The 13,683-nt window shown below is 44.6% G+C and overlaps 1 protein-coding gene across 4 annotated transcripts in view; it reads left to right on the top strand.

Annotated features, from left to right (window-relative positions):
- The window catches only part of afap1l2 (actin filament associated protein 1-like 2), a 207,566-nt gene that overhangs the window by 157,181 nt on the left and 36,702 nt on the right, over nucleotides 1–13,683 (top strand). For 3 of the 4 annotated variants that reach the window (XM_045222488.1, XM_045222493.1, XM_045222487.1), the window contains 5 exons: nucleotides 1,183–1,266; nucleotides 1,544–1,758; nucleotides 4,917–5,096; nucleotides 5,433–5,519; nucleotides 10,253–10,337. In XM_045222488.1, coding sequence (XP_045078423.1) covers nucleotides 1,183–1,266; nucleotides 1,544–1,758; nucleotides 4,917–5,096; nucleotides 5,433–5,519; nucleotides 10,253–10,337 — 651 coding nt within the window. The remainder of the gene's footprint in view (nucleotides 1–1,182; nucleotides 1,267–1,543; nucleotides 1,759–4,916; nucleotides 5,097–5,432; nucleotides 5,520–10,252; nucleotides 10,338–13,683) is intronic. The other variant, XM_045222492.1, reaches the window with a different exon arrangement.

Raw genomic sequence — 13,683 nt, 5'->3', positions numbered from 1 at the left:
TCACGTCATCTCCACTGATTGGAGAAAGACTTCACAGTTTGGTCAGTTCTTTCAGATTAGTGCAATGAAGGAAAGCAAGCGAGAAGACAGGAAGGAGGGAGAGGCAGACAGCAGGGGAATACATAGGAGTGTCCTTTGTTCTGCTGTAAGCAGACATACAGGGAGGGAACTGTGACTATAGCCTAGGGTGACGTGGGATAGCGGAAGGGAGGGGGCGGAGGGAGGAGACAAAAGGGAAGAGTATACTTCCATTTAAACTTTTACCCCTTTCATTCACTTGACAGTAGGACAGAGACAGCACAGTTGCGGGTCATTTAAGTGGACAGTTAGCATGTTTCATTCAAACAAAAGCCTGCACCCACACCGGCAGTCAGTGGAAGATTACTTTATGCTTTGAATGATGTGTGTTTGTTTTTTTACGGTGTTAATGTAACTAAACTGTGGAGATGACTTTTTAGTCTCTCTTGACAAACATATTCTTTGTCTCAACGAGATGCCCTGGTTAAATGAAGGTTACATTTTTAAAAGTTACAAAAGTGTAACCCAGCTTTGAAAGTTAACCCTGTCATTCAGGTCAAGTCTCCTTTGCTCTTTAGAAGGCTGTGTGTTTGGTTTGACCACAACTTAAAATGACACTAACATTAGACGTTTCTCACGTCACAGGAAATGCACTGTTGGTTCCATAGAAAATAATCTGCTCACCCACAAGTCACAATTAGCAAGCCATGTTTCCAACATGAGAATTAATACTATTGATAAATGCTACCCTTCGGAAACATTGTTCAACATGAGTGCATATACACATGCTGGTTTGTGGGCGGTTATTCTCACTCATCTTTTCTTAGATAGAGGTAGGTTAAAAGGTTATTTATTGACTATACGTATTAATGTGGCCATGAAAAAAAAAACGTCTCACCGAGCTTAGCTTCTGTTTGCTACCTTTTTAATTCCGATAGTGTATGCATCCAGGCTTTTCAGGTTTATAAAAATATATAATAGAATACATTTCATTCCAATTTTTAAGTACTTATATATTAGTTGCTCTTCTCTTTTCATAGTTTCATTTATACTGTATAGCATTGGGATAGTGCAACCCTGTCTCGTTTTCCTCACTCTTGTCCTCTTCTTCCCTCCTCCTCCCTCTCCCTCTCTTTCTCTCCTTCTTTATCCCTCTCCCTGTAGATGTGGGTTGTTTTGGTCTCCTCTCGGGAGCATGGACACGTGTAAAGAGCTCAGACAATGTGGTCTATGCTGTGATCACAAGGGGTACCTGCCTATCTCCTATCAGTGTGCGTGTGTGAGTGCGTGCGTGCGTGTGTGCATGCTTGTGGGCTTGGGAGGCGAGGGGTCAACTGCATGTTTTCATACCTTTCTGTGATGAGTGTGTAGTCCTCACCTCCTTGAGCCAACTAATTGCCTACTTACCAGGGTAACGAAAAGTCACACACACATTTCCAATTACAACTTCATTCATCCTCCTCATCATCTTCCACTTCCTCCTTGTCCTAACCTGACCTCTGACCCCCCTCCCTGTGTCTCCCAGACGACGGTGAGGCAGTGAGCAGCTCCTACGAGTCCTACGATGAGGAGGAAGTGACCAAGGGGAAGTCATCGTTATCGGCGCAGCACCAGTGGCCGTCCACCGAGGCGTCCATCGAGCTGATGAAGGATGCGCGCATCTGCGCCTTCCTCTGGAGGAAGAAGTGGCTGGGCCAGTGGGCCAAGCAGCTGTGTGTCATTCGAGAACATCGCTTCCTGGTGGGTTGTAGGACTAGACGGTTTAGATTGTCCCTACCAGCTCGTCTGAGGCCACACACACACACACAAACACATACACACACACACACACACACACATTAATACATGTAAATACTGAGAGAGGAGGAAAAAGGGGTAGAAAGATGGTGACATAGAGATATAGCCACTACCTACACAGCCATGCTCATAAACCAACCACATTACTCTCTTGTCAAGTGAGGTGCCTTATCGTGTGTGGGGGACTATGTTCACATACTACTTGTAGGCCCTATAGTGAAAATAGCTTACTGATTACTGTTATACTATTCCAGGTATTCCTTAAAGAGGTAGGGTTTCAAGTGTCTCCGGAAGGTGGTCAGTGACTCCACTGTCCTGGCGTCGTGGGGGAGCTTGTTCCACCATTGGGGTGCCAGAGCAGCGAATAGCTTTGACTGGGCTGAGCGGGAACTGTGCTTCCGTAGAGGTAGGGGGGCTAGCAGGCCAGAGGTGGATGAACGTAGTGCCCTCGTTTGGGTGTAGGGTCTGATCAGAGCCTGAAGGTAAGGAGGTGCCGTTCCCCTCACAGCTCCGTAGGCAAGCACCATGGTTTTGTAGTAGATGCGAGCTTCAACTGGAAGCCAGTGGAGTGTGCGGAGGAGCGGGGTAACATGAGAGAACTTGGGAAGGTTGAACACCAGACGGGCTGCAGCGTTCTGGATAAGTTGTAGGGGTTTAATGGCACAGGCAGGTAGCCCAGCCAACAGCGAGTTGCAGTAATCCAGACGGGAAGTGCCTGGATTAGGACCTGTGCCGCTTTCTGTGTAAGGTAGGGTCGTACTCTGCGAATGTTGTAGAGCATGAACCTGCAGGATCGGGTCACCGCTTTGATGTTAGCGGAGAACGACAGGGTGTTGTCCAGGGTCACGCCAAGATTCTTTGCACTCTGGGAGGAGGACACAATGGAGTTGTCAACCGTGATGGCGAGACCATGGAGCGGGCAGTCCTTCCCCGGGATCATTAACGATAATGATAATTTTGTTTCCTAATGGACCATAGGCATGGGCTGTTGTCGAAATTGGCCTAGCTTCCTTTAAAGTATAGGCGTTGGATAAGCGCATCTGCTAAATTACTCAATTGTAAATGTTAATATGGTCATTTAGTCAGTTTTTTCCAAAGCGACTAAATTCTAACAATTGACAATTCAATTGTATGTATACCCAGTATATTATGTGTACCATGTGGCAATCTGTAACGTATACGCTGGGAGTCAGGAAGCAGGTGCAGAAGGTAAGAATGAGGCAGATAAACAAAATAGGAGAAGCGTACTGAATGTGACCAAAACCAACACTGCCTGATGCTACTGAGGGCTAAATAAAGGGAGAGTAATCAAGGTGATGATGAGGTCCAGGTGTGCGTAACGATGGGGAGCAGGTGTGCGTAATAATGGTTGCCAGGACCGGTGGTTAGGCCGGCGATGTAGAGCAGGGGAGCGGGAGTAGGCGTGACACAATCAAACCCACAACCATAATGTACTAACCAGGCTCCAACCCAATGTTTCTCAGTCCATTCCTGGGGGACCCCCTGAGTGAGCACATTTTTGTTATAGCCCCACACTAACACACCTGATTCTACTTATCAACTAATAGCAAGCACTTGATCAGTTGAATCATGTACAGTGCCTTCAGAAAGTATTCATACCACTTGACTTATTCCACCTTTTGTTGTGTTACAGCGATTACAGCTGTGAGTCTTTCTGGGTAAGTCTCTAAGAGCTTTCCACACCTGGATTGTGCAACATTTGCCCATTATTCTTTTCAAAATTATTCAAGCTCTGTCTAATTGGTTGTTGATCATTGTTAGACAACCATTTCAGATCTTGCAATAGATTTTCAAGTAGATTTAAATCAGAACTGTAACCCGGCCACTCAGGAACATTCACTGCCTTCTTGGTAAGCAACTCCAGTGTAGATTTGGCATTGTGTTTTAGGTTATTGTCCTGCTGAAAGGTAAATTAATCTCCCAGTGTCTGGTGGAAAGCAGACTGAACCAGGTTTTCTATAGAGTTTTGCCTGTTCTTAGCTCCATTCCCTTTATTTTTATCCTGAAAAACTCCCCAGTCCTTAATGATTACAAGCATACCCATAACATGATGCAGACACCACTATGATTGAAAATATGGAGAGTGGTACTCAGTAATGTGTTGTATTGGATTTGCCACAAACATAACACTTTGTATTCAGGACAAAAATGTATTGCTTTGACAGATTTGTTGCAGTATTACTTTAGTGCCTTGTTGCAAACAGGGTGCATGTTTTGGAATATTTTTATTCTGTACAGGCTTCGTTCTTTTCACTCTGTCAATTAAGTTTGTATTGTGGAGTAACTACAATGTTGTTGATCCATCCTCAGTTTACTCCCATTACAGCCATTAAACTCTGTAACTGTTTTGGCCTCACAGTGAAATCCCTGAGCGGTTTCCTTCCTCTCCGGCAACTGAATCAGGAAGGAAGTCTTTATCTTTGTAGTGACTGGGTGTATTGATACACCATCCAACGTGTAATGAACAACTTCACCATGCTCAAAGGTATATTCAATGTCTACTTTTTTTTTTTTTACCCATCTACCAATAGGTGCTCTTCCTTGCGAGGCATTGGAAAACCTCCCTGGTCTTTGTGGTTGAACCTGTGTTTGAAATTCACTGCCTGACTGAGGGACCTTACAGATAATTTTATGTGTGGGGTACAGAGATGAGGTAGTCATTCAAAAATCATGTTAAACATTATTATTATGTGACTTTTTAATTCCATTTTTACTCCTGAACTTTATTTAGGCATGCCATAAAAAAGGGGTTGAATAATTATTGACTCAAGACATTTCAGCTTTTCATTTCTAATTAATTTGTTAACATTTTGAAAAACATAATTCCACTTTAACATTATGGGGTGTTGTGTGTAGGCCAGTGACAAAACATCTCAATTTAATCAATTTTAAATTCAGGCTGTAACACAACAAAATGTGGAAAAAGTCAAGGGGTGTGAATACTTTCTGAAGGTGCTGTATGTTAGTGCTGGGCTAGGACAAAAATATGCACCTCCCTGGAATGAGTTGGCAGACATTGATCCAACCAACTAAGCCATCTTTCCATCACCAACCACTGTACCCTCTTGGTGTTCCAATAGTGCTACAAGAGCTCCAAGGAGCAGATGCCGCTGTTGGACGTGAGCCTGCTGGGCTGCAGTGTGGTCTACAAGGAGAAGCAGCCCAAGAGGAAGGAGCACAAGCTGAAGATCATCCTCATGGGAGGAGAGGCCATTGTTCTGGGCCTGCAGAGCAAGGATCAGACAGAGCAGTGGCTTAAGGTATAGGGACTGGAGATGGAGAGACGATTGGTGGGGGTTGGAGTCAGACTGCATGGTTGTCACTTCAGTGTTGGAGTCAATTCCATTTTAATTCAGTCAATTCAGGTAGTAAACCGAATTTCCAATTAAAAAAAATTCACAATTTGCTTTTCAATGAGAACATTTTGAATTTCTGTTGATTTCCTGAATTAAAATAGAATCAATCCCCAACCCTGATTTATATACAATAATGTCAATGATGATAATGGATTGGATTGATATAGAGCTTTTCCAGATGCTTTAGAAAGGGAAGGGGGCACATACCTATTGGTCTTGTTTCCTTGTCTCCCCCATCAGGTGATCCAGGAGATCAGCCCTAAACCAGCAGAGGGCTCTGAGATGCAGCACTTTGTGTCCGACTCCCCACGACTCATCTGCACTAAGGTAGAACACCATCAAAAGAGCACAATCAATTTATTTACTGGTAGTTATGGCTATCAGGGGTGAGATTGGTTATAACCTCTCGTGGACAGACACACATAACATAACTGGTATCGTAGCGTCTGTCAACAGACTGTGGGATGCAACGAATAACAAGGAACTTTGTTACGATGTGCAGATTTTTTGTCACTGATCATTTGGTGTTCACATCTTTAACATTTTGGAAGAGGAGGGGACATACAGTGCCTTCAGAAAGTGTTTATACCACTTGACTTATTCCACATTTTGTTGTTACAGCCTGAATTCAAAATGGGTTAAAATGTATTTTTATTTTCTCACTCATCTACACACAATACCCCATAATGAGAAAGTGAAAGCATGCTTTTAGAAAGGTTTGCAAATTTATTAAAAATGAAATACTGAAATATCTAATTTACTGTGAGTCTTTCTGGGTAAGTCTCTAAGAGCTTTGCACACCTGGATAGTACAATATTTGCACTTTAATATTTTTTAAATACTTAAAGCTCTGTCAATTACGTTGTTGATCATTGCTAGACAGCCATTTTCAAGTCCTGCCATAGATTTTCAAGCCGATTTAAGTCAAAACTGTAACAGGCTTCCTTCTTTTCACTCTGTCATTTAGGTTAGTATTGTGGATTAACTACAATGTTGTTGATCCATCCTCAGATTTCTCCTATCACAGCCATTAAACTCTGCAACTGTTTAAAATCATGGTGAAATCCCTGAACGGTTTCCTTCCTCTCCGGCAACTGAATTAGGAAGGACGCCTGTATCTTTGTAGTGACTGGGTGTATTGATACACCATCCAAAGTGTAATTAATAACTTCACCATGTGCAAAGAGTTATTATAAACTGGGTGGTTCGAGCCCAGAATGCTGATTGACTGACAACCATGGTATATCAGACCGTATACCACAGGTATGACAAAACATGTATTTTTACTGCTCTAATTACATTGGTAACCAGCTTATAATACACTGAACAAAAATATAAATGCAATATGCAACAATGTCAAACAGTTTATATAAGGAAATCTGTCAATTTAAATAAAAAAATTAGGCCCTAATCTATGGATTTCACATGACTGGGCAGGGGCGCAGCCATGAGTGGGCCTGGGAGGGCATAGGGGAGCCAGGCCCAGCTAATCAGAATGAGGTTTTCCCCTCAAAAGGGCTTTATTACAGACAGAAATAATCCTCAGCACCCCCCATCCTGGGCTGGCGTGGTTACATGTGCTTTGCGGTTGTGAGGCCGGTTGGACGTACTGACAAATTCTTTAAAACGACGTTGGAGGTGGCTTATGGTAGAGAAATGAACATTGAATTCTCTGGCAACAGCTCTGGTGGACATTTCTGCAGCTATTGTGACAATTGCACGCTCCCTCAAAACTTGAGACAGCTGTGGCATTGTGTTGTGTGCAAATTTTAGAGTGGCCTTTTATCTTCCCCAGCACAAGGTGCACCTGTGTAATGATCATGCTGTTTAATCAGCTTCTTGATATGCCACACCTGTCAGGTGGATGGATTATCTTGACAAAGCTAACATGCTCACTAACAGAGATGTAAACACATTTGTACACAACATTTGAGAGAAATAAGCTTTTTGTGCATATGGAAAATTTCTGGGATCTTTTATTTCAGCTCATGAAACATGGGCCCAACACTTTACATGTTGCGTTTATATTTCTGTTCAGTGTAGCAATAAGCCACCTCAGGGGTTTGTGGTATGGCCAATATACCACGGCTAAGGGCTGTATCCAGGCACTCCGCATTGCGTCGCGCGTTAGAACAGCCCTTAGCCGTGGTATATTGGCCATATACTGTATCACACCCCCTCAGGCCTTTATGCTTAATTCAATGTCTGCTTTTTCTTTTACCCATCTACCAATAGGTGCCCTTCTTTGTGAGGCATTGGAAAATCTCCCTGGTCTTTGTGGTTGAATCTGTGTGTTTGAAATTAACTGCTTGACTGAGGGACCTTATAGATAATTGTATGTGTGGGGTACAGAGATGAGGTAGTCATTCAAAAATCATGTTAAACACTTATATTGCACAAAGAGTGAGCCCATGCAACTTATTATTGTCACACCCTGGCTCTGGGACTCTATTTGTTGAGCCAGGGTGTGTTTATTCTATGTGTTTATTTCTATGTTGGGGGTTCTAGTTTGTTGATTTCTATGTTTGCCTGTGTGACTCCCAATCAGAGGCAACGAGTGTCAGCTGTTGGCTGGTTGTCTCTGATTGGGAGCCATATTTAAACTGTATGTTTTTCCCTTTGGGTTTGTGGGTTTTTGTTCCGTGTCGGTATATGTTTACCGTTGGACGTTACGAGTCGTTTATTGTTTTGTTCGTGCTTGATTTAATAAAGTCTTATCATGTTCACATTCAACGCTGCGCCTTGGTCTCTCCCTGACGATCGTGACAGAAAAACCCACCCGCCAATGACCAAGCAGCGTGTCCAGGGGCAGCTCTTGGGCTGGACATGGGAGGAAGCGCCGGGAGAAGAGACGGTGGAGGCGCGCCGTAGAGAGGAGCTACGGCGTGATCAGGGTCGTCGTCAGACGGTCGTGAGGCAACCCCAGAAAATTTTTAGGGGGGGGCACACGGCATGGACGACGGGGCTGACGGAGGAGAAAAGGGGGCGGATCCAGAAGGCCACCAGGCCAGGGGTACACCGCCCTGTACGTCCTGTGCGGATGCCTCACACAGAGTGTGTGAGGGTAGGCATTCAGCCAGGACGGGTGGTGGCCGCTCTTCACTCCAGGCCTCCTATCCGTCTCCACAGCCCGGTTCGGCCTGTCCCTGCTCCACGCACCAAGCCTACGGTGTGCGTCGCCAGCCCAGTCCGGCCTGTCCCTGCTCCACGCACCAAGCCTACGGTGTGCGTCGCCAGCCCGGTCCGGCCTGTCCCTGCTCCACGCACCAAGCCTACGGTGTGCGTCGCCAGCCCGGTCCGGCCAGTCCCTGCTCCACGCACCAAGCCTACGGTGTGCGTCGCCAGCCCGGTCCGGCCTGTCCCTGCTCCACGCACCAAGTCTACGGTGCGCGTCGCCAGCCCTGCCCGGCCTGTTCCTGCCACTCGCACCAAGTCTACGGTGCGCGTCGCCAGCCCGGACCGGCCTGTTCCTGCCACTCGCACCAAGCCAGGGGTGCGAGTCGTCAGCCTGGTAAGGCCCGTCCCTCCTCCACGCAACAAGCCAGGGGTGCGAGTCGTCAGCCTGGTAAGGCCCGTCCCTCCTCCACGCACCAAGCCAGGGGTGCGCGTCGTCAGCCTGGTAAGGCCCGTTCCTCCTCCACGCACCAAGCCAGGGGTGCGCGTCGTCAGTCCAGCACAACCTGTGCCTGGGTCACCGGTGCCTGGTAAGGTACCGGTCAACTGCTCCACGATGGAGCTGAAGCTAACCGCTCCTGCTAAGTCCAGTTCGGCTCCAGCCGGCGGGGCCAGACAGCACCAGGGGCGCTATGGGGGGTGTATTGGAGGGTGGTGGTCAAGGCCGGAGCCAGAACCGCCGCCGAGGAGGTATGCCCGCCCAGCCCTCCCCTGTTTTGTTTAGTTGAGGCGCGGTCGCAGTCCGCGCCTTTAGGGGGGGGTACTGTCACACCCTGGCTCTGGGACTCTATTTGTTGAGCCAGGGTGTGTTTATTCTATGTGTTTATTTCTATGTTGGGGGTTCTAGTTTGTTGATTTCTATGTTTGCCTGTGTGACTCCCAATCAGAGGCAACGAGTGTCAGCTGTTGGCTGGTTGTCTCTGATTGGGAGCCATATTTAAACTGTATGTTTTTCCCTTTGGGTTTGTGGGTTTTTGTTCCGTGTCGGTATATGTTTACCGTTGGACGTTACGAGTCGTTTATTGTTTTGTTCGTGCTTGATTTAATAAAGTCTTATCATGTTCACATTCAACGCTGCGCCTTGGTCTCTCCCTGACGATCGTGACAATTATGTGACTTATTAAGCACATTTTTACTCCTGAACGTATTTAGTCTTGCCATAACAACGGGGTTGAATACTTATTGACTCAAGACATTTTAGCATTTCATTTAAAATTAATTAGTTAAACAAATTCTCAAAACATAATTCCACTTTCACATTATGGGGTATTGTGTGGAGTCCAGTGACAAAAGAAATCTAAATTTTATCCATTTTAAATTCAGGCTGTAACAACAAAATGTGGAAAAAGTCAAGGGGTGTGAATACTTGCCCCTAACTTCTAAATAGTGGGAGCTGAAGCTACCACCCTGCTTCCACTCCTCGTTCTAATATATTTTCTAACACGTCTACCCCCAGAACTGATACAGTTACGCAATATTTTTGTTCTGGGCTTCTGAGATTAGATTGGTTATAACTTGGTTATATGTTAAAGTTACAAAACTGCTGTCAAGCACGGTTTTATCTGACTAGTGTAAGTACAAGTAACTACTTCATAATGGGGTTTCAATAGGGAATATGGGACATGCTTTCTGTTCCCTTGGTACTGGGAGCTTGTAGAAAGGGCCTGATTGAATCAGGTGATGTTAGAGCTGGGCTAGAACAAAAATGTCCACACCTTGGGGGTCCGCCAGGAATGGATTGAAAAACACAATCAATAGTCAGTCATGCTTCACAAGAGTTGTGTACAATTGTTTATGTTTGAGTAGAGTTAGTGTCTGTATGGTATGTGTGTGTGTGATTAAGTTGTGTGTGTATAGTAAATGTGTGTGGCGGTCTCTATACACAGGGGGAGCTCAGTGAGAGGTATTCAGTTGCATCTGAAAGTGGCAGCAGCACAGACAGCCATGCTGAGACCCTTGAAACTAAAGATGGTGAGTAACGTCTCAGCACTGATCCTCATCAAGTATGGTGAAGTTGCCGCTAGAGGCTGACCTTGGGTCAGTTTAGCCTTTTCCCCACTAATGGTTGAGGTTAGGATTGCGGGAGGAGAAGTTGATCCTAGAGTTGTACCTAGGGGACGCTTCCCCCAGAGTGATCCTAACTGGAGGAGTGCTCTGATAATCTGACCAACCCGCTCAGAATGCTCTACCTCCAATAGAGAGTTTTATGGTAGTGCATTATGTCAGATGGAACATGTTATAAAAGTGTGTTACACTTTAAAAAATGCTGGGTAAAAAACAATTTGGGTTATTTGGTAACCCAGCGCTGGGTAAATATTGGACAGAACACACGCTGGGTTATTTTCACCCAGGCAGTTGGATTATGATATTTTTTTTGGATTACCCAAACATGGCTTAATTTAACCATAGTTGGGTTTTTATTCACTTTCATGCTGGGTTGACCCAGCAGCTGGGTCTTTTTTAATGTAATCCATAGGTTAATTTTAGGAGGTGTGGCCTATTAGGGGCATGGTTTCATATAGTTATTTTTGGCCACCCGTGGCAATAAATGTAATTCCTGTTCATCATGTTAAGTTTGTGCACTGCAATTTTCATAGAATATTTAGAATATTTGTATTTATTAATTAATAACATTATAATTTACATTATTGTAACAAAGTGGTAACTATCCCAACATTGGGATATGCATAGGCTCTTGAAGAACTCATTAAAGCTTGTTAGGTTCTAAATAAACAGGAAAAAAACTAATGGACGACTAGGAAAAGCTCAAACCAAGTTTATTTACCCACTGGGTCAAACAGCTGCAAAGACAAAAACATGTTTCCACAAGTACATATAAACTCAACAAAAAAAGAAACGTCCTCTCACTGTCAACTGCGTTTATTTTCAGCAAACTTAACATGTGTAGATATTTGTATGAACATAACAAGATTCATCAACTGAGACATAAACTGAACAAGTTCCACAGACATGTGACTAACATAAATTGAATAATGTGTCCCTGAACAAAGGGGGGGTCACTTTTTGCCAGTCCTGTCTTGTCCAGCGACGATGGGTTTGTGCCCATAGGCGACGTTGTTGCCGGTGATGTCTGGTGAGGACCTGCCTTACAACAGGCCTACAAGCCCTCAGTCCAGCCTATCTCAGCCTACTGCGGACAGTCTGAGCACTGATGGAGGGATTGTGCGTTCCTGGTGTAACTCGGGCAGTTGTTGTTGCCATCCTGTACCTGTCCCGCAGGTGTGATGTTCGGATGTACCGACCCTGTGCCAGTGTTGTTACACGTGGTCTGCGACTGCGAGGATGATCAGCTGTCAGTCCTGTCTCCCTGTAGCGCTGTCTTAGGCGTCTCACAGTACGGACATTGTAATTTATTGACTTGGCCACATCTGCAGTCCTCATGCCTCCTTGCAGCATGCCTAAGGCACGTTCACACAGAAGAGCAGAGACACTGGGTATCTTTCTTTTGGTGTTTTTCAGAGTCAGTAGAAAGGCCTCTTTAGTGTCCTAAGTTTTCATAACTGTGACCTTAATTGCCTACTGTCTGTAAGCTGTTAGTGTCTTAACAACCGTTCCACAAGTACATGTTCATTAATTGTTTATGGTTCATTGAACAAGCATGGGAAACAATATTTTAACCCTTTACAATGAAGATCTGTGAAGTTATTTGGATTTTTACTAATTATCTTTGAAAGACAGGGTCCTGAAAAAGGGACATTTCTTTTTTTGCTGAGTTTATTTAAACGCTCCTTTAGGCGGAGTCTCCTCCTTTTCTCTAAACACTACATCTTTGTTGCTATGCAGGAAGTTAAGTGATGTGGGCAATAAACTGTTCCTTCTCCCTTCGTGTTACCTGACCTGACCTCGGTCCACATTCCTCACTAATCCACAGCTATCCACCCTTATCAGTGACCGCAACCATGTGATTGTCTTTTCCCTTACTTAGTAACTTTTCAGACCCATACTTTTGGACAAAAAAATTGCTTTTCTTTCGAAAACAAGGACATTTCTAAGTGACCCCAAACTTTTGAATGGTAGTGTACATTCCGCATACATGTAACCATTAACTTCTAGTATAGCAAGTATTTCAAACTAGAACCCAACAAAATACAAAAGTATCAGTGTTCAACCTTAACAATACAACAGAACAGATTAACCTCATGGGTGGCCAAAAAGAACTATCTGAAAGCCACGCCCCTACTAAGTCACATCTTCTGATCTGACCTGTTGGGTCATATCTCAAGAACCCAGTATCAATCATCCAGCATCAACAACCCAACCTTGCCCTTTTAAAGAAAATAACCCAACTAAGTGACCCAATGCCTGCAACCCAGCGGTTCCGCCATCCAAACAACACAGATTTTTTTTTTGTGTACCCTTACTCTTAAATTGAATTTGATTTGATTTGTTTTGGTTTTTGCCCTAGCACTACACAGCTGATTCAAATAATCAAAGCTTGATGATGAGTTGGTTATTTGAATCAGCTGTGTAGTGCTAGGGCTAAAACCAAAACAAATCAAATCAAATTTGCGCCGAATACAACAGGGGTAGACCTTACAGTGAAATGCTTACTTACAAGCCCTTAACCAACGATGCAGTTTATAAGAAAAGAAAAAGAAGTGTTAAGTAAAAAAATTGATAAGTAAAAAATAAAAATTAGCAAATAATTAAAGAGCAGCAGTAATATAAAATAACAGTAGGGAGGCTATATATAGGGGGTACCGGTACAGAGTCAATGTGCGGGGGCACCGGTTAGTCGAGGTAATTAAGGTAATATGTACATGTGGGTAGAGTTAAAGTGACTATGCATAAATAATAAACAGAGTAGCAGCAGCATAAAAGAGAGGGGGGTGGGCAATGCAAATATTCCAGGTAGCCATGATTAGCTGTTCAGGACTCTTATGGCTTGGAGGTAGACGCTGTTAAGAACCTTTTGGACCTAGACTTGGTGCTCCGGTACCGCTTGCCGTGCGGTAGCAGAGAGAACAGTCTATGACTAGGGTGGCTGGAGTCTTTGACAAGTTTTAGGGCCTTCCTCTGACACCGCTTGGTATAGAGGTCCTGGATGGCAGGAAGCTTGGCCCCAGTGATGTACTGGGCCGTACCCACTACCCTCTGTAGTGCCTTGCGGTCGGAGGCTGAGCAGTTGCCATACCAGGCGGTGATGCAACCATTCGGGATGCTCTCGATGGTGCAGCTGTATAACTTTTTGAGGATCTGAGGACCCATGCCAAATCTTTGCAGTCTCCTGAGGGGGAATAAGCTTTGTCCCCAGGACCGAGTTTGGGAAACCCTGCTCTAGCCAACAGCTCGCAGA

This window comes from Coregonus clupeaformis, chromosome 1, assembly GCF_020615455.1.
Source record: "Coregonus clupeaformis isolate EN_2021a chromosome 1, ASM2061545v1, whole genome shotgun sequence".
In the NCBI taxonomy this organism is placed as follows: domain Eukaryota; kingdom Metazoa; phylum Chordata; class Actinopteri; order Salmoniformes; family Salmonidae; genus Coregonus; species Coregonus clupeaformis.
Note: the sequence above shows the minus strand (reverse complement) of the source record. Positions and strands in the feature narration are given on the sequence as shown.